Genomic DNA, 24,468 nt, shown 5'->3' with positions numbered 1-24,468 from the left:
CAAAAAAAAAACAAAAAAAAAACAAAAAAAACTTTTTTCTCATCATGATGCATCTCATTGATTGATGATCCTGCCCAATGAGGCAAGATTTATCAAACTTTTCCATACACTTTGGAAAAGCTCAATACGTTGTGCAGGCTCTGGAGAGGTGGTGTGTGAGGTGGTGTTGGAAAACCTTAAATGAAAGCAGGACATAGGTGTAAAATTCAGGTGGAGAAGACATGTAGAAGCTGAGTCATGGCAACTGGACTTCTAGTTTTTTACGTCAAAACTTTTCACTAATCCAAGCGGTCTCTTCAGTCTAAGGAAAAGCTGGTAGGGAACTCACATTTATCTTTCAGGTTGGTTTCACTCCACCCCTTAGCCTGAATGGGCTCGTTAGGTGAACAATGGAAGTGAGCAGAAGTGATGGTCATTAGGATCTAATGGTCACCTCTTGTGACCCCTCTGGTCCACAGACTGGGTGTAAAGTGTGTCCTGCCTGCAGGACATGTGAAGAAATCCTTAACTTCCTGGGAACAGAAGAAAGAGAAACCTGGTACACTGAAGACAGGTTTTTCCACTTGCACGTGTTGCTTCTCTGACTCCTCTCTCAAACCATCCATCGTTTCTGTCTAAAATATGTACATCCTTGTCTTCAAATGAGTCTCCTGTGTCCATTAAATGGAGGTGCACTGCTGATTCTGATCCTGAGGAGCTGCTCCTCCCGTGCTGGGCCATCCTCCTGTTAAGTGGTAGTTTGGAGAGCTCTGAACATTCTTCCTTACACTGGACAGGATACACTGCAGATAAATCTGAGTTTCCTGTCTGCTTTTCTTTTGACCGATGAAGCCACTTGGATGAGTAGTGAAATGTTCTGACCTAAAAACTATTAATCCAGTTGCCATGACTCAGCTTCTAGATAACTTCATCTGGACGAACCTTCACAGACAGGTGGAGAAGAGTGATGAATAAACATCCTACTGGATTCTGAGGTTATCTAGTGAATTCAACAGAGTAAAAAATAGCTATTTATTATTGTGGTAGGTGTCATTTTATGAGGCCTCCATGTAGCCTTCAATCAGTTTTCCACCTGTGTAGATGTCAGAGGTGCATCACTCTCCCGCTGCAGAAGTCCTCTAACATGCTCAAAGAGAAACAATAAAACAAAAGTAACAAAGTGCTTTCAATGCTACAGAGATTTGTTAGTTGTTGGAGTTCATCCTACCGGCAGAGAAGAGGGGAGGCGGTGGTGGTAAATGTGACGTGGGAGGCAGCCCCCCCATGGAGTGCAGCAGGGGTAGAGACAGCTGGGTGCCATGAAGTGGGTGGGGGCTAGAGGCAGCAGTGGGTGTGGTCACAGATGTGGCGGGGAGTGTCATCCCCAGCTGAACCTGACTGGGAGAGTCAACGGATGCAGCCAAAGGCTGGTTGAGGCCGAGAGGGTCACTGCCGTCAGTAACCATGGGGTTGCTGATGTGAAAGCATTTCTCCCTGTGGGCCTTGAGCATGTTGGAGAAGCGGAAGCGCTGGCCACAGACCTCACAGGGGTAAGGCTTTTCTCCAGTGTGGGTGCGGCGGTGCCGCTTCATGTTAGGTCGGCTTGTGAAACTTTTCCCACAGATCTCACAGATGTATGGCTTCTCTCCTGCAAAAAGATGAGCACAAAGACCTGAGGTTTTAATACTCATAACATTTAAAACTGCTTTAATCAACAACAACACACACACACATAGTTTTGCATCAATAATGGCTCAATTGACTAGGTGTCATATTAAAGGGACTGTTTGTGTTGACAAACCCACAGAAAACGATCACCACAGTCTAGATCCCCTACAGCTCAGTGCTTTGCTTTCATTGCCTGCAATTTTATTGTTCTGATCCACTCTCACCTCTCTGTCACTTCCAGATGTAGCAGGCAGGTGTTTTGAGCAAAAGGGCTCTAAAAAACAATGTTAAACAATCTGCCCAGCATCAAACAACAGCCAGACATTGTTAGCAACAAGTTAATGAACACAGTGGAATATTTAGCAGACACCCAGATGTTTCCCTCAGGATTATAGAACGGAGTGCAAAAATAACAAAAACGTGCAAAAAGCAGGGTGAATCTGTGACTTACATCCACTGAGTGGCCAACATGACTCTAAATCAATACTGACCTTGCCTTATATCTGTTGGATGTATGAACAAGCAACTGTTGCCTAACAAGATCACCCTATCAATTTTATAAGGTGATAACATGTCAGTGATGTGATTACAGCTGCCACAGTTCAAAACTTATGCTGTTCTTCTTTAAAATCAACAAAATGCTGCAGGAAGCAACTCACCAGTGTGTGTCTTCATGTGTTCATCGAAGTACTGTTTCATGTTGAAGTCCTTTCCGCACCACTGGCACATGAACTGTTTGTGTCCGATGTGGATGCTCATGTGGGAACGCAGCTGGTATTTGTACTGGAAGCGTTCACTACAGTTCTGAAATGGCACACAGCGAACAGTTTCCAGTCTTTTCATAACTAGCGATCTAAATAATGCACAAAGGACGCTACTACAGTTCAACATGCGGTAAACTGATCCATAGACCAAAAGCAGCTGTCACCCAAAACATTTGTCTGTCCTGGGACAAATTTAATTTGAATCTTATCTATGAGAAACTGTCTTTCTGTAAAACACCATGTGACATAATCCATAAATAGAATTTAAATGTATGACCACATCACAGCAGCTTATTTTTTAAACTGTACTATGTCTTATGTTGTTTCATAACTTCCAGTGGCTCTAAAAAAGAAAGTTTCAAATTCTTATTAGCTTATTGCCAAGAGACAGACGGGAAGATTTGATAGCAATCTGGTTTCTCTACAGTAAATATAGAGCTATAGTCAGTGGCCAGTATTCGCTTTTCTATCTCTGGACAGAGGAAAACCTGTAGTTATCCCATTTTGAGCCTTTATGCCAAGCAAAGTTATCAGTTCAATGTCACACTATTCTTTTCAGGTCATTTTATCAGATATTCCCATGTCACATACATGCAGCAAAAGCCATATTCACAAACACAGCGGGACTATTTGTTAAACACAGCGTGGGACGCCAGAAAGAAGCACCAAAAGACCAAACAATATTTAGAGTTGAACTGCCTAAAAGGCCTGCTGGTGCCTAAAGACAGCTAATGTCTGACACTAATGCAATTTGTGATATATATATATATATTTTTTCTGTTTGAATCAGCACATTTGGATCCCTGCCCCATTTCTTGACCTTGACATGACTATTTTACATGCAGAGGCCATAAAGAGACTTTTATAAGAGAAATTAATTTATAGATACTTATAATGAAAAAATAGAGGTTTTAAAATTAGTCATAGGTAATTTGTGGTTTGTAATTAAGCTTTACATGTGAGGTATAGAAGGAGCTCACACCTCACACTTGAAGGGTTTCTCTCCTGAGTGCTGCAGAGAATGAACCTTCAGGGACATGCTGCGCTTGAATGACTTCCCACACGTCTCACAGGTGAATGGCATGTCCTTTGTATGGGCTTCACACACATGCCGCGCACACACACACCCACACACACACACACACGCCCAGAGTGCAAGATTATTTAGTGGTATTCAATAATGATCAAACAACAGCACAAAGACAAAAAAGAAAAAAAAAACTGCTCTCCTGAAATAGCACTTAAGGTATAACACTAAAAAATGATTTTCAGATAGAAAAAGCACGTTTCATCTAGTAAATATGCTATTTCTCCTGATATTTCCACATTGAACTCTTAAGTCTCTCCTATTGGGGATTCGAAGTAGGACTCAACAACATATGGGACATTACATAAAAGCTTTTTTTACTGGTAAAATACAGATCCACAGGAAATTAGGTAGGTCCGTCCTGGAAATAAGATTCTTATCTCCCAAAAAGTGGAAGAGGAAAGCAACACCCCAAACAAATTCAAAATAACAATGAGTGGGATGTAGAAGGAAGGAAGCTTAAAGTAACACACGGGAACAAAATGATCAACCAGGTTTGGTTTCACTCACCAACCATGTGCTTTCTGACATGAGCCATGGTGTAAAACTTCTTCTCGCAGATCTCGCAGGAGAACTTCTTCTCAGCGTAGCCATGGACGATTTTGTTATGCTCATGTAACGACCACAGTTTCTTGAAGACTTTGCCACATGTTACACACTTCAAAAACACAAGAGATGGGAGAATGTAATTAGAACTGTAGATATTTGGGTTGGCAATAATAAGAAATAAATATCTGGAACAGTCTTTCTAAATACAATCCAGGTGTGTGTTTACACAGATACTTGAATATGCACTGTACCAAAAAGGCAATTAGAGACACTAGATTAAAGCAGCAAATGATCTTCCAAACCACAGCAGGAGTCCAGATGCTCAAATTCAAGGTGGAAATACTGAATTGCAGCACAATTGTTATTACCGGCTGTCAGCTGAATGAATAACTCTGTTCAGTTTTAATATTTTGCACTACCAGTCATTCAATTCAATGGTAAAGTGTGTCCTAGGTTTTGACTGGTAGTGTTCATCAGTGCCACAGTGCCTATGCGAATTAGCAGCTAAACAATTATATTTTATGACTATTAAAATGTTACATCAAATGGTTAAACTGAACCTTCTTCAGCCTCTAGATGTTTCCACACCCCTTCCTTTCCCATCTGGCCTCAGTTATATTATATGTACACCTTTCTCCACACCTCTTGTTGCCTGATCCTGGTTTCCACACCCCTTTCCTCTTCCTTAATTAGGTTTCTCTTTGTTCACTTCCAGTTCATCTGATGTGCTTTCCAAGAATAGCTTTCTTGTTTAGTGTTTTAATTTGCGACTATTTTCAGTCTCACATCTCTTTTAGATTCTGCATAGATTTTAGGACTGTCACTTGCCTTCTCCCTCGGACTTGAAGCTGTTAGTTTTGAGTTACCTGTATATTTCCACCCATGTCTCAACTCCTACCTTGCCTCCTTTTCTTCCCACCTATTGTTTGCACAGACACAAAGTAAGCCTATTTGTAAAATGTTTTATTGAAGCACAATCTTTGTATCTTTCAGCGTGTTTGTCTCTATTGCCAGTGATTGAGTCCTGTTTTGGTCTGGGGTTCTACATAATTTATAGATCTGGGCACTAGGGACCCAACCTACACAACAAAGAATATGAGGTGATATGACACTCCTTAGAATAATTACAAGCCATAACTGAAACCATCAGGGACCCAGAGAAGAAAGTAGCTTTCCATCAGCTATAATGGAAAAACAGTTCTCCAGCTTACCAGCTAACCAGGACTGGATGTGTTGGCCTCCAGCTCAAACTCCAATCAGCTTTGCAGCAGCTAGAAAAAGGCATGGCATCCTGTCTCCCAGTTGGGTAGCCATTGACCTATCCACGAGGTTAGGATTGGGATGCTCTGGCTGTACCCCGTCCTGGAGCAAGCTAGCCATTTGCCTCTATGGCAACTGGTAATCCACCAGTCAACTAACCACCTGCTAAGAGCCTGCTTTCCAACCTGCTTCACCTGCGGCTAGCACTCTGCCTGCTAGCCCCATGCCTGCTCCAGTTTCCTTGCCAGCCAACATTATATGTACTTCCTTCTTGTCAGACTGACCCCCAGTTAGTTGCCAGACAACCAGCACCCAGTTTGCTCCTTTCCTGGATTAGCAAGTCTCCAATCTGCTCCTTGACTTGTAAGTTGCTGACACTCACTTCTCCCCTTTTGCGGTGACTCACTTCACATTTGTTGGGGGTTCTGGGGAGTGGAGTCCATAGAATGAAACAGTGCTCCTGAAGATGTTGGTCTTCCCAGGCCCTTAGTCTTCCAGTTTAACTGAGCCAAGGTCTTCCATTGTACAGCCACAGCTTTTCAGCCCATCTCGTTTCCAGCACTCCAAAGTTTCAGTTTCTGGCACCACACAGCCTCAACTGTTGGAATCTAGCTCATTGCTGAATTGGCCACCATTGTCAATGAAATGGTGTTCAGCCCTTCTTAATCAATGGCCAGCCTGGTTACCAGTCTGACTGCCATTTTTGCCACTATCTAACTGTTCTGAATCCTGCTGCGAGGGATTCTGCTTCATCGGTGGCCTCCAGCTCATCTTTGAGAAGCAGCCTATCCACACTGCCAACCTCTCAAACTGCTCTGCCACCAACATTGTTGCTGACCTCCTGAACAGTCTCTTCTTCCTCTCTGGTCCTGAGGCTGCCCTCCTAAACTCTTCTAATCTTTGGCTCTCTAGCCTTTAGGCTGTCCACTTGAGGTCCTCTGCTGTTTGGGTTTTCAGGCTAAGGGCTGTCTGCCCAATGTTTTCTGCTTTTTGGTTATCCAGCCACAGGGTGTCTTTTGGAAGTCTCCAGATACTTTGTTCTTCAGACCACTGGCTGTCCAGCACAGATCTGTGCCCTTAAGTCCACTTTCTTTGGTCTCTGGACTGTATTAACGCTGCTGCACCCACCCAATCGAAATGCCAGACTCTTGCTAGCCAAATGATTAAATTAGAATTTTTGGTTCCCTGGTGGGCCACCTGGGAGCCATCCCTTGAGTGGGGGTTTATGTTATTTATTTCCTGGATCGTCAATCCCTTATTCAGCCAGATGCCCCCAGACCTCTTTCCCTTTCCCTTTGTCCTTGGTCATAAAGCTCTGCTTACCTGTACACCTGTTTCCACTCCCCTTGTTGCCTGGTCTTGGGTTCCACACCCACCACACCTGTTTGTCTGTATTGCCTGCGTTTGGGTCCTCTGTCTTTGCCTGGTGTTCTACACGATTTGTGACACATGGAAAAGGAAAATGTTAGTTTGCTTAAAAAAAATAAACTGCATGTTACCCAAAGGTTAGAGACACATTATAGAAAAAAAAAAACAAGATGCACCAGTCATTTGCAGTATATGTCTCAACAAAATCTAAACTACATCAGGATCTATTACTAAAATCAAACAAAATTAAATTAAACTATTATTAGTTATAATTGGGAGATTTGGTGAAAAGGGAGAATGTTTTTAGTTGTATTTATGCACATTTGATATGTCAATTATAATGTTACAATTAAAATTTATTATTAGATATTTAACTTCTAGAAATATGCTTGAAAAACAGGGTTTTCAGTGGTTTATGTCATTTTTGACAGAAAGGAAATAAAAACAACTGCCCTTGAAAAAAAATATTACTTAAAATGAACATTAGAATCTGATTTGGGCCATCTCAGTAAGGGTGAGGATTGGGTGAAAATATTGTGAAAAAAAATATTGGCGTCTATATATTTAATTGATTTCAGATACATGTGAGCATGGGAACTTAATTAGATGTGTATATGTCCTAGTTTGTTCTAGTCCTGTTTTGTATATATTTTGTTTAGATTTCCATTTTTTTACATATAATGTTCATTTCTGCCCATCTTGCTTGTGATGTTCTTTGCTAAGATAATGATGAAACTTAAAAAAAAAAAAAAAAAAAAAAAAAACATTTTACTGATGAGGGGGACAAAAATCATCCCCAACTAACAAACTTGCTAAATGGATAACAGTAAGTAACAGTCAGCAAGATCATTAGCTCATCACAAACAGTACAATAAGTTCACACAGCTTATTCAACAGCCATATTTATATTGTAAATGTCTGTAAACCATGTCCCTTTATGGAGTTTATGTTGCAGAAAAGATTAAATAAAAGCAATTGAAGGTGCAACACAGCCAATTAACTGCAATAGCTACCAACAGATATAAGCACTGGTCAATGGCACACATTTGTCTTGATTTACTTGACTCAAACCTCAAAATCAAATGCACTTACTTTGGCAGTCACATTAAAGTCAACAAAATGTTGCCGTTTTGAAACTGTTGTGATCTGACAGTAAAACTAGAAAATCTGGGGAGGCTGGGATCTTAAAAAGTGTGTTTGTGTGTGGGGTGGGATGTCTCTCATTACCGGGGGTTGAAGCATACCTGGATGCTTTTCTCACAGTCAGTTTGTTGGTGCAGCAGCAACTCACTCTCCAGCAGGAACCGTTTCTCACAGTTATTGCAGATCTGCAAGCGGTTGTGAGTGACGTTCATGTGTTTTTCCAGATACCAGCGGTTGTTGAAGACACGAGGGCATTTCTTACATGGGAAATGTTGCTTCTCCTCTAGCCTCACTTTTTGGCCCAGACCCTCTGCCTCCAGAGGTCGCTTTCCACCTGGCCGCTGGTTGGCTAGTGTGGCCTCTGCCAGCGTTTGCCGCATGGAGGCTGTGGTACCTACCATGGCTAAAGCCCTGGTTCCCCGTCGTGCTTTATCCAGCATGGCTGTTTCCTCCAAGCCTGGAATGTTTAAGGTGTTCTCCTCCTCTTCTTCATCCTCCTCATCTTCATCTTCCTCCTCACTGGTCTGCCCCAAAATGTCTCCCCTCTTCAGGTCTTCATCATTCTCTTCAACTGTATCATCATTCTTCATCTCATTTTCATCATCATCCTCCGAATCTCTCTCATTGTCATGGCAATGACTAAACATGGTGGCTGTCTCTGTGACAATTACTGATTTGCCCTCTGACCCCTTTGACACATTAAGGGTCTGGTTGTTGAGGTTAACTTCAACAATGATCTGGTCTCTGTTGAAGGAGGAGTGGCTATCTGTAGTTTTTGACTCCTCTCCATTGCCCTCTACTTTGCACAAAGTATCTGTATTGGCCACAGCTCCTGGCCCCTCCTCTTTCTGGTAGTATTGCTTCTGCTGGTTGGCCGTCTTGCCTGTCTCCTCCACTCTGACAGAAAATGGGCTGCTGCCCTCCCGTGTGTACACCCTGCCTAACTCCGACTCCTGCTTGATCTCACGGTACAGCTGACTTGTGGGCATCACTGCAGCAGCTAGGTCACTGCTGCCAAGCGTTTCCTGACTGGCCATATCAGTGCAGGTGGTTCTCAGGGACTGGCTGCTGATCAGGTCACGACAGGAGGCTGCAATGTCGCTCATCTGAAACAGGGTAGCTGCGTTAAGCACGTCGCGGACTGTCCGGCTGCTCACCAGTAGTTTGGAGGTGTAAATGAAGTTGAGAATTTGCTGCAGGCCCTGGGAGGTCAGAGCGTCCAGTGACAGGTCCACCCGCCGCAGCTGTTTGCTTTGGGCAAAAAGGGAGTGGAAGAAGGGGCTGTAAGCTGCCAGCACGCCTTTGTGGGCTGGAAAGGTGCTGTGCTGACGTATCAGAACGATGTCAACGTCACACAGGTCAGGCTGGAAGAGGCGCTGCTCATTCAGCCTGTCCATTAAACAGGTGAAGTGCAGAGCCACATCCTCCACCAGAGAGAACTCAGCAGAGGGGAAGTCTGTGGTCTTCTCCACTATGAGCTGAAAGAGAAGGTGATAGAGGGAGAAAAACAGAGAAAAGAGGACTGAAATTACTTTATCAAATGGTAATCATTATTATAGTAACTAGTTTTGCACATTATCTTCCTAAATTCTAGATTTAAGTTAACAAATGAGAAGTTAGTGCTTGAACATCTGCAATTCCACATCAACTCCCTCTGCAGTCATGATAGGATTTGTTTTTTTTTTTTTTATTAAAGTCTTAAACTCCATAAATGGTTATGTAATCAGACTCCTAAGGTGTTTGGTCACATAATGAAACCCCTCAGGGTCTTTAGTAAGTCGATGTTCATTAATGGCAAATTTCATAAACTCTCCATCTGACAGACTTCCTCTCTCTTCCGAGCATTAATATGTGTAACATCTAATCAACTGAAGTCATGGACTAAATGGACAAAACAAAGGGAAGGAGTTTTTTTTTTGAGGCTCAATCAGAAATGCAGCCAGGGCTCTTTAAGTTTTCATGCTGGTACTTTTTTAAATTGTTTTCTTTGTGTTTTTATGTGCTTTTTTCTTGTTGAAATGCATTTGCATAAAAGCCCATCTAGAAAGGAGCACTGCAAACTATTTTAGGCTATAGATCCCATGGTGTTTGGGACTGGTCGTGTACATGTTCCTTCAACAGAACCCTACCATAATAAACAAATGTACAGTTTCTAAAATTTAATTTAGCAAAGGCTGATTCCAATCATATAACTATTATTATTGTTGCTAAATAATGTTATTAGCTATTAAACTGTGTGTATTGGGATTTTCAGTATGTTAAGTACACTGCACAAAGTCAAAGACCTCATGCACACTGTTTACGAGTCAGTGAAAAATCAAAAGGTGTAACAGTGCTCGGTGCAAGGTCCTCAGCTTCCCAAGGTGGGTTTATTTTAGCACAGGAAGGGCAGGGTTTCGATCCAGACGGGACGTGAGTGAGGACAGAGCAGCAAACAGAGCAAACACACACATGGAGACACACTCATGCATATGTGATGTGCAACCATGCACAAAACACACACACATACACAATAAACACTAACACAGTGTTTGGTCCCTGCAAGGACCGACTGGTCTGTGTATTGGTATTCAGTGCCATCTCCCTCCCATTAGCCAGCTCTCTTAGCACACCCACTCACTACACTGTCCCTGAGGAATGGCGAATTATGCACAAGACAAAACACGTCCGGAGAAATAATTAGGGAAACCATGCCGAATAAATACTAACTAACCCTCCAAACAATTAATGGAATTTATCATTCTAGGCATCTCTCAAAGGCAGACTAAGAAGAGTAAATACAAGTCTTGTTTTGGCTAAAAAGCTGCTGGAGATATACAGTAGCTGTGGGTAATAATTACATCTCTAGACCACTTATTTTTTCAGTATTTACAGTGGCATGTGTGGGTCCAGACATAACCAAAGAAAAAAGAAAAACAGGAAAGATCTTAAATTAATTATATATTTAATTTTGGACAATAAAATTGATGGAACTGAGAGTCTCCAAATAAGTATGAATCACACCAGAAGGGCTCTTAAGTGTCCTTTAAATAAAGACTTTGCTTTTCCTGCTTCTAGTATGTTTTCTCCTTACGATCAATGAAAACTACTTTTCACTGAAAATAGGTTTGCATTTTGACCCTTACCATGAAAATCTGGTCTGTTTTTTTAAAAATTCAATTATGGAGTGTTAGATTTATTCATTGTTCTGAGCTGCTGAATTGAACTCAGAGCCAGAGACGAGTGGAGATCGGGTTATCTTTCTCTGTGCGAGGCTACAGAGACTGCCCAAGGGCAAAATGTTGCGGCCTTAATCAGATCAAGTATAAGCTGCAGATTGGAAGTTATGCTCCTTTAGTGATAACAATCGACTTCTTCTGGGATTCAAATAGGACAGTCAAAGACACAGTCAAAGAATAAACTCTACAGTATAGATATCAACACATTCAAAACATCAAGAACATATGAAAAGCATAAAATAAAAACCAGTAATAATAATAATTTTGAGGTTTAACATCTTTAATGGTTGGTGTATTGGTACTTTAAGTTTTAGATTTAGCTTGTATTCCTTAAAAAAAAAAAAAGTCACTATAAATGATGACCTGAGTGAAGTTTGCCCTACACATCTGTGGCACAGGACACAAAATAAGCTGGTTAATGATTTCACCAACATCTGCATGAGTTTGTGATGATGTTGGTTAGGTTTGTGCCTCAGTGCTTCATGTGGAACGGAGTATTTTGATCACATGAAAGCACAGGCTTTATTTTTTGCAGAGAAATTGGTATCTCAAATGATAATTTAATTTGAGCAGTCTCCATAAATTTATTGACCATAAATATGTTTTCTATTATCCATGTAAGTGCACCATAATAACCCATCTCAGTTTTACTCGTGATGTCTTAGAACAGAAATGTCTACATTACATTTTTATTTATACTCCAGGGCTAATTATTTCTACCATGAAATATAAGACATTTACATGTTGTCATTTATAAACTATGTAAAATTGCCACAGCTATCATCCAGAAAGCAACAGGAACCATAGGGCAGGGATACTTGTAAATTATTTCTCAGCTGTATTCACCCACTGCCATATTTCCAGGTCCAGGCCTTTTAGTAAACACCTTGTGCTGCTTTTGGGTGTTATAACAGAAAAACAGCTAGAACCAAACGGTGGGAAATAGTGTGTCACACATGAGAAATGATCTTACAATATTTTACTTTTACGAACCAAAATAGATGTAACGTTATTTCAATAACTACGGTAACTAAACCTTCTTTTCAGCTAGCAAAGTGTTGTTGTTGATGCCAAGGTAAGCTAATTAGGTCAGGTGAAGAAAATAAATGCTATGTGTTTTTTTCCAAAACAGTGCAGAAAGAGAACATTTGATGTGGCGGCTTCTAGTGTTTATGCTCTGAGCCGTTGCAACAGTCAGCCTGAGGAGCTGAGCGCAGCTGAAAAGTGCTGATGTTTTTGAATGTAAGCATAAGTCCTACTTTTTTAGCCTGGCTTTTAATTTTTTTTTTTTTTTATAGGTATTAATCTTGTTTATTATTTAGTGCTATTATATTTATATTTTAATACATTTAATATTCATTGCCTCATATATTTCTTTGGTTATGTCTCTTAAATAAGCTTATAATTATTTTATTAAATCTTTATTTTTTTACTTATGATTATTTGTATTGTTTGGTGCATTTGTCCATGTTATTTATATTTATTCTGTTTTAGCATCATATATTCTGCCTTATTGTCAATCATGTGAAGGCAATTTGAACTGAGTAACCTGTAAGAAAAGTGCTCCAAATATTTTATCTGCACACTGGTACATGACTGAAAGATTTCAATCAGTGAATAACTTCATTATTTTCATCTACAGAACTTTAATCCAATAGCAAGCAATTGCAGTGAAACTGCTGTGTCCCAATATGTAATGAAGATGAAGCCATCTTGTTACATTTCATCACATACTGTAGCCAAACAAATTGAGTGAGTACTGTGGATTAAAAGACCAAATTCAACTCCCTCCATATCTGCCTGTCATTATCTCCCCCTCCTCCCCCCTTTCCTTGGAAATGTCAGGGAAAGAGCTTGTTTGCTGTAATTAGAGAGAGCATCACCTTTAACCAGCCTCTCAGTCAGATGAATCCCAATACATTATTCATATCTGGCCTGACCCGTGACAAACACACAGTGGGGGATTACTGATGCATCCAACAAGAGGTGTCATTTAAACAGCCTTCAATCAAAGCTCTGTACACCCTTTCCACACAGATCATTTCATCTTCTGCCAGACACAATATGAGCAGCTCCTCTTGCATTGGAGAAGCGTTGAAGGGCCCGTTTCCCAAGGCTCTTATAAAGGTCCTAAGGTTTACTGTAGAAATTTAACTGCTGTATACACTTAAAAAATGAGGGTTTGACAGATCAGTGCTGCAGTTTATTTCTATAGAATATAAATACTATTTTATTCAATATGAGAAAACGATGAACACAAAATCAAATTTGCAATGCATTTAGGCACTTATAGCCCGGGAAATACGGTACTTCATCCCCTAATTCAGTTCTAATGAAACTCAGATGGACAGTTACTGCCAGGCACAAGAGGAGACTGAGTCAATCATAAGAGAAGAAAGTTAGATTTATTATTGCTATTTAATGGCTGTTTCTTTAGTTATCAGCACAGATTCTATTGTGCAAGTCAGGCCTCAGTCAAAATGTCTATCAAAGCTGGTAATAAAAAAGTCAGTTTTGTATGTTTAATCCCCTCCCAGCTCAGCCATGGGCCTGTAGTATGCACTTGGCAGTGGCCTGACTCCTGGACCTAAGCCAGCTAGAGCTGAGTCTGAGAATGAAATCCCCCTTTCTGGTTTGAATTTCACTGGTGAGAATGCCCTTCCTCTCCCGCATCTTTACACTGGATTGTCCATACAGATTTACTACTCAGTAAAGGCTGCATCTCTGTCGTTGTGTAGCTTGGCTACAGACTGTCGATGTGCTGTGACCTCTGCGGAGCTGCCATTTCAAACATTCCCCTCTTTGTTCACTGTAAGTGTCCACTATGGTGAAAATGAGGTCTCCTGCAGTGATAAGATATGTACATTTTAGAAAGTAGCCTGAGTAAAAACTGAGCAAAGTCTAAATGTTCATCCTTTTCAATGTTGCATTTTGTGCTAAAATAAAGCTGACCATACACTACCTTCCTTAAATCTAATTCTGGTACTATTTTGCACACACATTGTTTAAAACCAGATTTGTGAGCAGGAAATAAAACATCGACCGCGACTGTCTTGTTTGCTTGCTGGTCAACAAACAGACTGAGCCATTAGACGGTGCCAATGTCAGAGCACAGAGACATGGACACATCAATAGTGCAAGGGAGGGCAGGTTGTATTTAGGCAGAAGAGAGTCCCAGGGGGGAAACACTGCAGGGGGTTAAAGCTCTGTCTGCATTCAGTGTCAGTGTCCTCATATATCACTGTCTTGTAATATCTTTTCTACCTGTTTGACTACAGCTGCTGGGTGGAATAGACAAATAATATCACTATTTGTGTATTATTTAAACATATATATGCTTTCCCAAAAACACTTGACAATCAGGCTTTAGTGTCCATAATAATGAATGATATTTAGGCATAAACTAAGAGAATCATATGCTGTTTAATAAGTGAGAAAGCAATATTATTGATTATTGACATTTAGTGGAATTATATCATCAATCAAAAGGTTTCTGTTGTTGTCTGAGCAAATTGCAAATGATAAACAAACAAAACCAACAACTGCATTTTCAGTTGCAGCCTCCTCAATTTTCAAGTTTGGTGTCATATTATGCAGAAAGATGGAACCCAGTTCAGTGTTTTAATAAGATCAATGTGACACTTTGTAATACAGAGAGGCCATAGGCCAGAGGCCATAGGTCAGGAGGTTAGGCAGGTTGACCCTGCGTTCAGTGGTCTGATCCCCAGCCTCTGGTCCACTGAATCCGAAGTTGCTCCTTACGCCTATACGCCTTCGGTGTATAAGTGTGTGAGATTTTCTGTGCAACTGCCTGATGGCAGAACAGCTTCTTGCATGGCAGTGCTGGCATCAATGTGTGACTGAGTGTGACGATGTGCTCGAATGGGTGTAAAATAGTGTAAAGCACCATTGAGCTCTTTTATTAATGTGGACTAATTCATTTCAGATTTAAATTTTAAATTTCAATTACCATGCCAATTAATGAGCATTATTGTTTATTTTAGTTATATTTTTTGGTGCATTTTGCCTTTATTATAGGGGACAGCAGAGACTGGACAGGATTGGCAGAGATGGAGCACAAAGGATGTCTGGTACAGGAGTCGAACTGGTGTCGCCGTATTCATGGTCAGTCATGCTAACCACTCCACCACTTATGTTTTGATGACGCATGAAATTGTTGATTATTTTGTCAAAAACTTAAATCTCAAAACTAGTAAAATATGCCCAAAGGTGATGTCTTCAGGTTGTTTGTTTTGTCCAACCAGTTTAGAAAGATAATTAATATATAATGATATAAAATATAGAAAAGTAACAGCTCCTCACATATCTGGAATATGTTTGGCATTTTTGAGAAATTACAGTAGGCTATTTAATATAATAATAATTATTTACTAAAAAAGTTTTTAAATTCATTTTATCTCAGTCAATTAATCCCTTAATTAAAAGGTAAAAAGAAAACAAACCAAAAAAATGGTTTTGGCATTAAAGTTAATAACAGCTGCTTTAATCACTCATTCAGACTCCCGCTATAACAATTTGTTGATTAGTCAGAGATAAATACCTGCAAGTAATTCAATAATTGTTGGCAAGTAGAAAGACCTGATTGTTCCAGCTTTTAAAATATGAAGATTTACTCATAAGCTGTTGGTCAAACAATGCAATTTGAAGATGTCACCTTTAGCTCTGGGCTAATAGTGGACTACCGTCTGAGATTTTAATCGATCAGCCAAAAGAATGAGATCAAGAAATTGATCCATGCTGAAAAATTTTGTTAGCTGCTAAAAAAGTGAACTTCTGTTTAGCTCCACACCCAGTAAACCCATAAATTCCATTATACTGTAAAACCGTCCTCTCAACTATTAAGCTTCTAAAATTCATATGTCTAGCAGTCACATGTCAAACAGTCCATATGCACAGTGAAGTCCCTGCACTTAGAAATGACAAACAAGGAGGAAAAAGGAGATTACCCAACCATCCACAGTCATGAAGACAGCAATCCCATGAGCTCATACCCTGGCTCTCTTGTCACCCAGCAGGGATGTGTGGGGTCGGGTCTGTGCCAATTCCACCCACGGAGCATTTTGGCCTACAGTAAAGATCACATTCAGCAGCCCTCTTCACAGCACGGCCTCCTGCAGAGGGGCCCAGCGCAAGGCTCTATGTGACTGACACCCGGAGGAAGGCGAGTGGGCACCGTGTCAGCCCTCATCTCACTCAGTGGTATGGAGATGGTAGGAGAGCAGTGCCCATCCTCACACACATACACGCACATATCCCTGAGTCATCATCAGTGCAGGCAAGAGCGGATCAGGACAGGTCCAAATACAAACTCCCCACAAAAAGTCTGGCCTCACCGTAACACTGGAGTGCTTTTACGTGGTGAGAAGTGGATCAGCGAACACAACCAAGCAGGATGAGACAAGTGGATGTCATTTCTGGTGCAGTCTAATCAGACAGCCATTAAAAAGTCATCAGGGTAATGACTGACACTGTGTCCTCTGTGTGCTCACCAGACCTGCTCTGCTGCTGATGCCAAATGACAGACAGGTTTAGTCACAGGGATGCTGAGCCAGAGAAGTGAGTTCTGATTCCCTGGGTGAGAATCGTGGCAGGGTTTAATCCACTGGGCGTTATCTGGTCTAGGCTACAGACTGGCCAAGACTGGCACGGATGAAAAGAAGTCTGCCAAGTCGTCTCCCTGCTTTCAGTGTGTATGTGTTTATTCATGCATGGATTAGTGACTGAATCTACCAAAAACACCTTGAAAACCTGAGCCAGGAACTGCGTTTACTGTAGAGAAAGTGTCAACATTTTCTGTTGGAAAAGAAATGAAATGACAAAGAGACCCAAAATGACCGCAAACAACTACAGCAGGGCTGTTTGTTTTATCTGTCATTCAGTCCAGAAGCACTGCTCCAGCATAAGGGGCATTCAGGGGCCTTTTCCATGTCTGTGCCCAGGGATCCTTTGTCTCACAATCCATCCAAGATTTCTCCTCTGCGTGCAGTCGCCACTCCCTCCTCTCTAAATTCAATCAGCACAGAGACCCAGCACTGACCTTGAGGCAGAAGTAGCATATACAGTGCAGAGGTATGAATACATCCGAGCACATCTGCCACCCTGAACACCTATAACAAGCATACCTATATCATATAATCATGCATTTATGTCCATATCAGTAAGTGGGAAATAGAAAAAACACAGTATGCAGGATGACACTGCTGATTCTAAAGGATGAAACAGACGATGTGACTGCACACACACTATCCTGTTATCAAACACGATCACAGTATTTTCACCACTGCCTAAAGAATCTTGGCCCATTTGCTTTGTAATCTGTCCCATGACATAATAAGAGTTGGGTCACAGGAGTACTCCTTAATTACAGAAAACAATCAACTTTATCAATAATTAAAATGAGAGTTTATTATTATTTATAGATAATATTTGCGAATGTTAAGAAAAAGGTAAAATGAAGTCTATATGACTCAGCTCACCAAGGTGAACTGCCTCAATACATGAAAACCAAGAGTTTGCAGGTAAAATCTACAGCAGGACACTTTTAGATACAGTAAGAATCAAATTCAGAGTTACTCTCAATATGCTGCTGGTTATTCAGTTTCCTCTTTCCAACACTTCAGCTAATTATTTTATTCCCCTCAGCCAATTAAAACATTTAACTTTCTTAACCACAGCATTCACTGCTGGCTGCAATTAATAAAGACAATATTATCTGCGTTAGTGCTGCTCTAATCCTAGACATCCAATCTCCCATCCAGACTGCAGGCTTTTCCTTGTCCTAATCTACCAGTTTGGACTAGCCCCAGCCTCGCCCTGGTGGAGCTCCACCAGCTTTCACCGTTTAAATTGATTGATTTGATAAAATGATTTAAATACATTTCCATCTATATGTTAATGCAACCACAGATGACAAGCCAATCTACAACAGATACACGTTTACTCAAGCATGAAATTGGAAGCACAAACAAAAATAAGGATGAGAACACAGCATGAGCAGGATCTTGTAGACGTACAGTACACTAAAATTTGACAATGTGAGTGGCGATGCCTCAACAGCATGATTTGCCAAGGCATTTTTACTGGCTTTGAACCAACAGGATAACAATGTGTTTTATCAGTTTGGTGAAGCTGTGGACAGAAATGATGCTGAAAGAAGACATCAACCAGCAATCGTCTGGAGCTGAGCTGACAAGTGGTTGGATAATCAAAAGAGTTGCCTGGAGGCGTGTTTGTGTGTACGGGGGTGGGTGGGGGGCAGCGATGAGGTTAGAGCGACCGCATTGAAGATCTGCCAGGAAGTTTATGTCTGGGCCAATGAACTGGGAAAGGAAGCGCTGAGTCAGGAAGCCTGGCCAAGAGAGGGGCCCATGATGCTGGCATCTCCTTCTCACACACACACACACACACACACAGTACAACGCTTCACACACCACCACTCTGCTGGGGTCATAACACACTGTTCCAAAGCCAGTGCCGTCCTTGCATGTGCACAACATGGGCAAACACACTCGCCTGCTGTGCACGCATTCATCAGTAAACACAGGGATGTGATGCCAAATACCCATGGCACAATAAAGTGTGCAGGGTTGTAGAAACAGATATTTGTCTTTGTAAAATCCAAACAACACAAAAATCGAATCAGTGAAATTTCATAAATACAAGCCATAAAAGAATACCATTCTGATAAGTAGCAGAGAGCAGGTGCTGTTACACAGGAAATTATGATATTTTCATTATCACTTTCATAGCATGACATAGAGAGAAAAGGCTAACACAAGGCTCCAAAGAGCTCCTTATTAGAGGGACCTCACTGGTGTGGCAATAGTCTCTGTTTGTGTGTGTGAGGAGGCAGTTGATATGTTTGATGAGAAGGTCAGAGAGGACAGAGATGAACAGAGGTAGAGGAGGATCATCGGCCTCCTATAGCAGCAAGCAATCAATGTATGACAGAGAAACTGTGAATATGAGCTTAAAGGAAAAGACTGATATTTTGAGGAATGTGTTTATCCACTTTGTAGTGGAGTGTTGAATGTCTACACAGTAAATATAAAGTTACAGCACATTAGCTTTGCACGAACACTGTAAACATGAGGAAAGACATTTTTATGCAAAGTAAACAAACCATACAAAAAAAAAATGAATACTGCTAGTGGACTTCTGGTGAACTTTCAACCCTTCATGAAAAGCTAAGCAAACCAGTTACAGGTTACAGTCTCAGTCATTCTCTACAAACAAATCAAATAAGGATATTATATGATCAAAGTATTCCTTAAATATAAAAAAACACATATGGATTATATTTTTTAATAACAAAGTAGTGGTTAAAGTAGTTAAGATTTATATATTTTCAGATGAATGATCATGTCATTGCTGTATAAAATCAAAACCTTAATCTGTGTGTAACTAAATGTCAAACAAACATTTGCAGGATCCCTACTTTCCTACTTGGCAATTCTCTGAAAAAAGCATGAAAACTCATTCCCATCTGCTTTAAAGATCATCCTAAGCCTTTCGGTCTCTCGCTGTCATTCCTGAATTCAGCTAAAAGCTATAAGAACACTTTAGATGGGCCCCTTTTTAAAGAAAATCCTAATATCTTCAAATCCCAGTAAATGCAGCGATAATAGAAATTGTCATATCAAGTTGTGTAAAAATAAAACACTTAGGCTTCTTTGATACAGGTATTCATAGTCACTTTTTCTTTTAAATGGCATAGGGGTTAAACAGAAGTTAACAATTGTCCCTATATGTAAAGCTGTAAAGGCCTGATGCTGCTGAAAAACAATAAAACTCTGTATTTATTGAAAGACTGAACACAATCCTGTCCACTGCAAACAAACTTGCACCATTTGAACCAATGAGGAAAAAAAAAAAAAAAAACTTATATAAACCCTGTGAGTTTGACCTTGCTTTCTGCAACCTTGTCCACTGCTCTTAATCTCAGGGGCATAAATTAGCAGCACCTACACTATGTACTGAGTTTCCAAGGAGATCAGCCTCCTACCAGGGGCCGAAGATGTCTGCTGGAGTTTGTTGCTGGGGCTCGGGAATGGCTGCACTTGTCACAAGGACTAAAGACAGTTTCCTCACTCAGCACCCACAGACAGTGAAGTCTCAAAGTCAAGGGTGTGCAGGAATGCCCTGAATAGGCAGTTACGTAAATCTCACAGCACCCTGTGAGGATAGAGAAGAAGCTACTCAGGAACTCACAGTGCTGACTGAGATGACACTACATCAGTCGGTCAAAAACGGACAGAATAAATATCCTTAGTGTACATGGACACACAGTTATATTTTCATAAATGCTCCAGATTTGGAGGTGAAAAAAAAACCAAATGCAATATTTTCAGTCCTATAATGGCATGGATGGATTATGAGACAGCAAATTCCTGTCCCCACCTCTACACCAGAAGATCAAGACCCAGCGACTGAAAGACACATAAATCATCATCACAAATTTTGTGTTTCTTTGTAGTTGTTTTTCGTCTCTTTGTAGTTTTTTGTGTTTATTTTCATTGATTTTGTGCCACTTTGCGGTAATTTTACAACTCTGTGATCATGTTAATGACTTTCCAACGGTAAGTGCTAACAATCACTATACAGATGTTCTGGTTCAGAAGCCCTGTGAACCTTTGGGCCCCTGGGGCTGTTCCCAGTAGGCCTGTTCAGTAATCCGTCCATGAAACAGAAAATTTATGGAATATAAATTAAGACTATAAATACAATTAGCTGGGACTAATCTGCTATTGATGTCAATAAAATACTTGCAGAAATTATTGGGGGCAGATTTACCAAAGAACTCTACAGATAATATCTCTGATCACCAGTGCAATTGCAGTCATGAAGCATGCCTTGCACTTTATCGTAGCCCACACTCAAAAGCAAATAGAAAAAAGTACAAAAAAAACCCCATCAAAAAACCAAACTCTCTCTCTCTCTTTGCTTCCATCCGAAGCCACCCAGCAAGCACCAGGGCTAACCCTGCTGACCTGACCCAGATATTAACCCAAGCCTCCAGATGTGAACGCGCGCTGGGATTACTCCACCACTGCATCAAGCTCCACATGCTTTCCTAATGAGGCATCCTAACATCACCCTGGAGACAGAGCAGACTGTCTGCCTCGCGATGCTCCTCTATTCCCCTAACTCCTATCAGTCTGTCTGTGCAGACTCATCTTTATATCTGCGAACACAAACATAATAAAAACATAATTGACTGGCTGAAAACACAAGTTAGTAAAGGTCAGAAAGGAAATGCCACATTTACCATAAAAAAAATGACCTCATGCAGCAGAAACTTCAAACATTATTCAATAAAACATAATATGCTTCAAATCCAGCACCACTATTACATTTCTAATGATTTCTATCAGTTACTGTTTGCCAGATCTGATACATTATGTCTCCTGGAGCATTTCACCTTTACAGACTCCTCTACCTGAGTGTCACCTGCATCCAAGTGTAGTTATCAAGAGGAGAAGGGTTTTATTAAACTACACTGAGCAGATCTTTTAATTTATGCATGAATGTCAAAGCCTGACAAACTTGTCCTGCACTGATCTGGGGAGGGGGGAAAAAAAAAAAGAAGAGGGGCAGTTTAGTTTCACTCATCTGTCCACATATGCACCAGTCACGACCTAAGCCTTTTGCAGAAGCGCCCTGATATGAAAGAATTTAACTCCTTCTCTGCATCAGTGTAGCTACTGGAGCCTTTGCATTCTTTCACCACTTTCAATGTCCAACTTGTGCCATATCGGCAAGTTACAAACTTCACCGCAAACGGTACGAGGCACAAACCGCGCGTATGACAGCCGGTGGCACAAACAGATGATGGGGTAGAAGTGTGGTAAGTTTGATCGGCCTGCTAAGTAGCTGAAATTTGCAAGAGATCAAGAATGGACAAAAAAAAAAAATAAACAAAAATGCAGAGCTGCTCTGTAGCCTACCATTTTGATTCAGTGCTGCGAGGCTCAAAGGAGTCCCAGAACAACTCCTTTCGCACCAGTTCCCCGTTCGCCATGAAAATGACCATTGAAGTGTCACATTTCTTCAGTTTTTGTCTTATCCTGAATCTTTTTTTCCCCCCGTGCTGCTGTAGCATTCACACAGACAAAAATGCAGAGGCTGCTTTTGCAGGAGGAATTGGTGATTGGAGCTCGGGGATCATATGGGCTTTTTGTCAGACGTTTTTAAAGGCACACGGTACTGTTTAATGTGGAGTTGTGAGTCAGGCGCATTTCTTTGTACTCAACGCTACTTCAATATGTTTCGGGCTTGAGGAGGATGACTAGGGAGGACTTAGGGCCATATGGCGCAAACCTCGGGTGCGCTTCCTCTCACGGTGCGCTCCTGTAACGGTGTGACGTCAGACGGACAGACTGATGCTGAGGTCAGGGAGTTCATTCATTTCCCACATTACAGAGGTCAGTGTAACTTCATTCGCACAATGTATGGCCACTTACTGCCAATAAGCGCCATGTATCCGCTCTGTCGTTACTTATTTAGATTCTCCACTGGGATGTTAATATGGCTGCAGCTACAGTGCATGCACATGGAGTAACTTGTTCATTAGGAATATGTACAAGCACATTGAGATTTGAAAAGCCACATTATACTTTTCTCACACTCAATAATGTAAAAAAAAACAAACAAACAAAAAAAACTCCTTCCATTTCCACCAGTGCCAGATTTACCTGCTACATGGACCCAAATAAAGTCCCCTGCAACACAGGGCCCAGTAACTGAGGGGCCATTGTTTTAACCTTCTTGCTTTGAGTTAGTTAAGATCAATATGACTCTCACATCTGTAGAGTAAAAAAAGCTACAACCAGCAGCCACTGGCTTTCTTAGCATTAAAACTGAAATATGTGGGAAACAACTTGGCCATGTCCAAAGTAATAAAATATGTCTACCAGCACTTTAGTTGTCATCCAACTCTCTGTCAAATGCAAAATAGCTATTTGCCAAATTGTAAAACTGTTACTTTAAATGCTCTATGTCAGTTCATGTTGTATTTAACGACATATAGTACTCTCAAACTATTGCAATTCATTAAATGAGCATAGCCAAATAGCCAATATATCTGCAACAAGCGATTACATTATCAATGTAATGAAATGAACGATTACATTATCAATTGATTTTTCAAGTTTATTCTAAAAAAGGTTTGCCTTATAAAACATCAGAAAAAACTAGAACATGTGTTTCATGAAAAAAAAAAAGTAATTTGATTGCTGCTGCTGCCACAACTGCCTGGGGAATTAATCAGCTGGATAACGTGGACGTGAAAGCCCTTTTCCAGCTGTAAGCATATGGGAGTAACAGGCTGTGAACAATTAAAAGATGTAGGTTCGTAACTGGCCACATGGTGATGCTACTCTTAACATGTTACAATATGTAGAGCACTTCCCCACAGGACATCTGTATACCAAGAGATTTATTTGCCTTTTGAAGTCTCAAAAATTAATCATTTTACTCATTTTCCTATAGATCAACATTCTTCAAAATAGTAATTTAAGTGGCACAGCAGAGTGGAGATAACACTGTTGCCAAAGGTTTCTTAATGAATTAAAGAGTACTGATAAGAAATAGCTTAAATCGGTAGTAGTAGTAGTAGTAATTAGGAACATCCAGTTGTAGCCTGTACCAAGTTTGGTGGAGATTGGAGGAAATATATATTCTTTGTCATTTTTTATCATCTCCATCCATTCATTATGAACCAGGGTTTGGTTTTTTCCTAATTTCCAATGTAAAATAATATACCTTCAATGCTTTAGGTAGAAAAACACGTTTTGGAAAAATGGCAAAAACCAGATAACTTAACATTTTACCCACATGTGCAGCATGTGATGTATTTTGGTTTATAACTGAGTGCTGTATGTGCTCCTGCGTAGCAGTTTGAAGGGGTACTGAATATCCAGATTTGTATTGAAAGCCATCAATACAAAAACAGGCCCAGGCAGTAGATGTATTCACAGCCTGCACTAGCAGATAAAAATGAGGCCGGCACTGTAGTGATTCAATAGGATTTGTATCTGATGAACAATTCTTAGTTTCTAGGCTGTGTCTAACAAAAGCTCCCTCTAGGGAGGGACACAGCAGTAGGCCAGTAAGCATATGCAAATATTAGCAAGGAGGACACCAAATTGTCAATTACTTTGGAGAATGATTAATAATTTAATGGAGTCATTTCTCTATCTGTCTTTTTCTTATTCCAGTAAAGTACTCTGGTCAGGGAGTGAAGTTACAGCCATGCATTAATCTGATTCTTTTAACTGCATGAGAAAAATGCTATAATAAAAATAACAGTAGATACTTTTGATGCAATCACTATCTGGTCGGTGTATTTATAGTTTTGTAATACACACTTAAATTCACTATGATAAAGACGTTATCCACATCTCACTTGATT

General features: G+C 40.6%; 1 protein-coding gene across 1 annotated transcript; it reads right to left on the bottom strand.

Annotated features, from left to right (window-relative positions):
- Positions 1-29: 29 nt before the first annotated feature.
- zbtb47b (zinc finger and BTB domain containing 47b) lies at positions 30-22,538 on the bottom strand. The gene is made up of 8 exons (XM_026292017.1): positions 22,004-22,538; positions 7,920-9,296; positions 6,631-6,738; positions 4,009-4,156; positions 3,394-3,509; positions 2,307-2,451; positions 1,208-1,627; positions 30-175 (listed from the first exon to the last, which is right to left on the bottom strand). Exons 1-8 carry the CDS (start codon positions 22,004-22,006, stop codon positions 93-95), a joined length of 2,400 nt encoding a protein of 799 aa, XP_026147802.1. The 5' UTR covers positions 22,007-22,538; the 3' UTR covers positions 30-92.
- Positions 22,539-24,468: the final 1,930 nt, after the last annotated feature.

This window comes from Mastacembelus armatus, chromosome 20, assembly GCF_900324485.2.
Source record: "Mastacembelus armatus chromosome 20, fMasArm1.2, whole genome shotgun sequence".
In the NCBI taxonomy this organism is placed as follows: domain Eukaryota; kingdom Metazoa; phylum Chordata; class Actinopteri; order Synbranchiformes; family Mastacembelidae; genus Mastacembelus; species Mastacembelus armatus.
The sequence above is the reverse complement of the archived record's forward strand: the minus strand, read 5'-3'. Positions and strand labels throughout refer to the sequence as shown.

Coding starts and splice junctions, on each gene's coding strand:
- zbtb47b (XM_026292017.1), bottom strand. Junction 4,157..6,630: donor GAGTGGAAACAGGTGTACAG/GTAAGCAGAGCT, acceptor GTGTTTTTGAAG/TGTGTAACATGTGGCAAAGT. Junction 1,628..2,306: donor ACACATGAAGACACACACTG/GTGAGTTGCTTC, acceptor ATCTTTTTGCAG/GAGAGAAGCCATACATCTGT.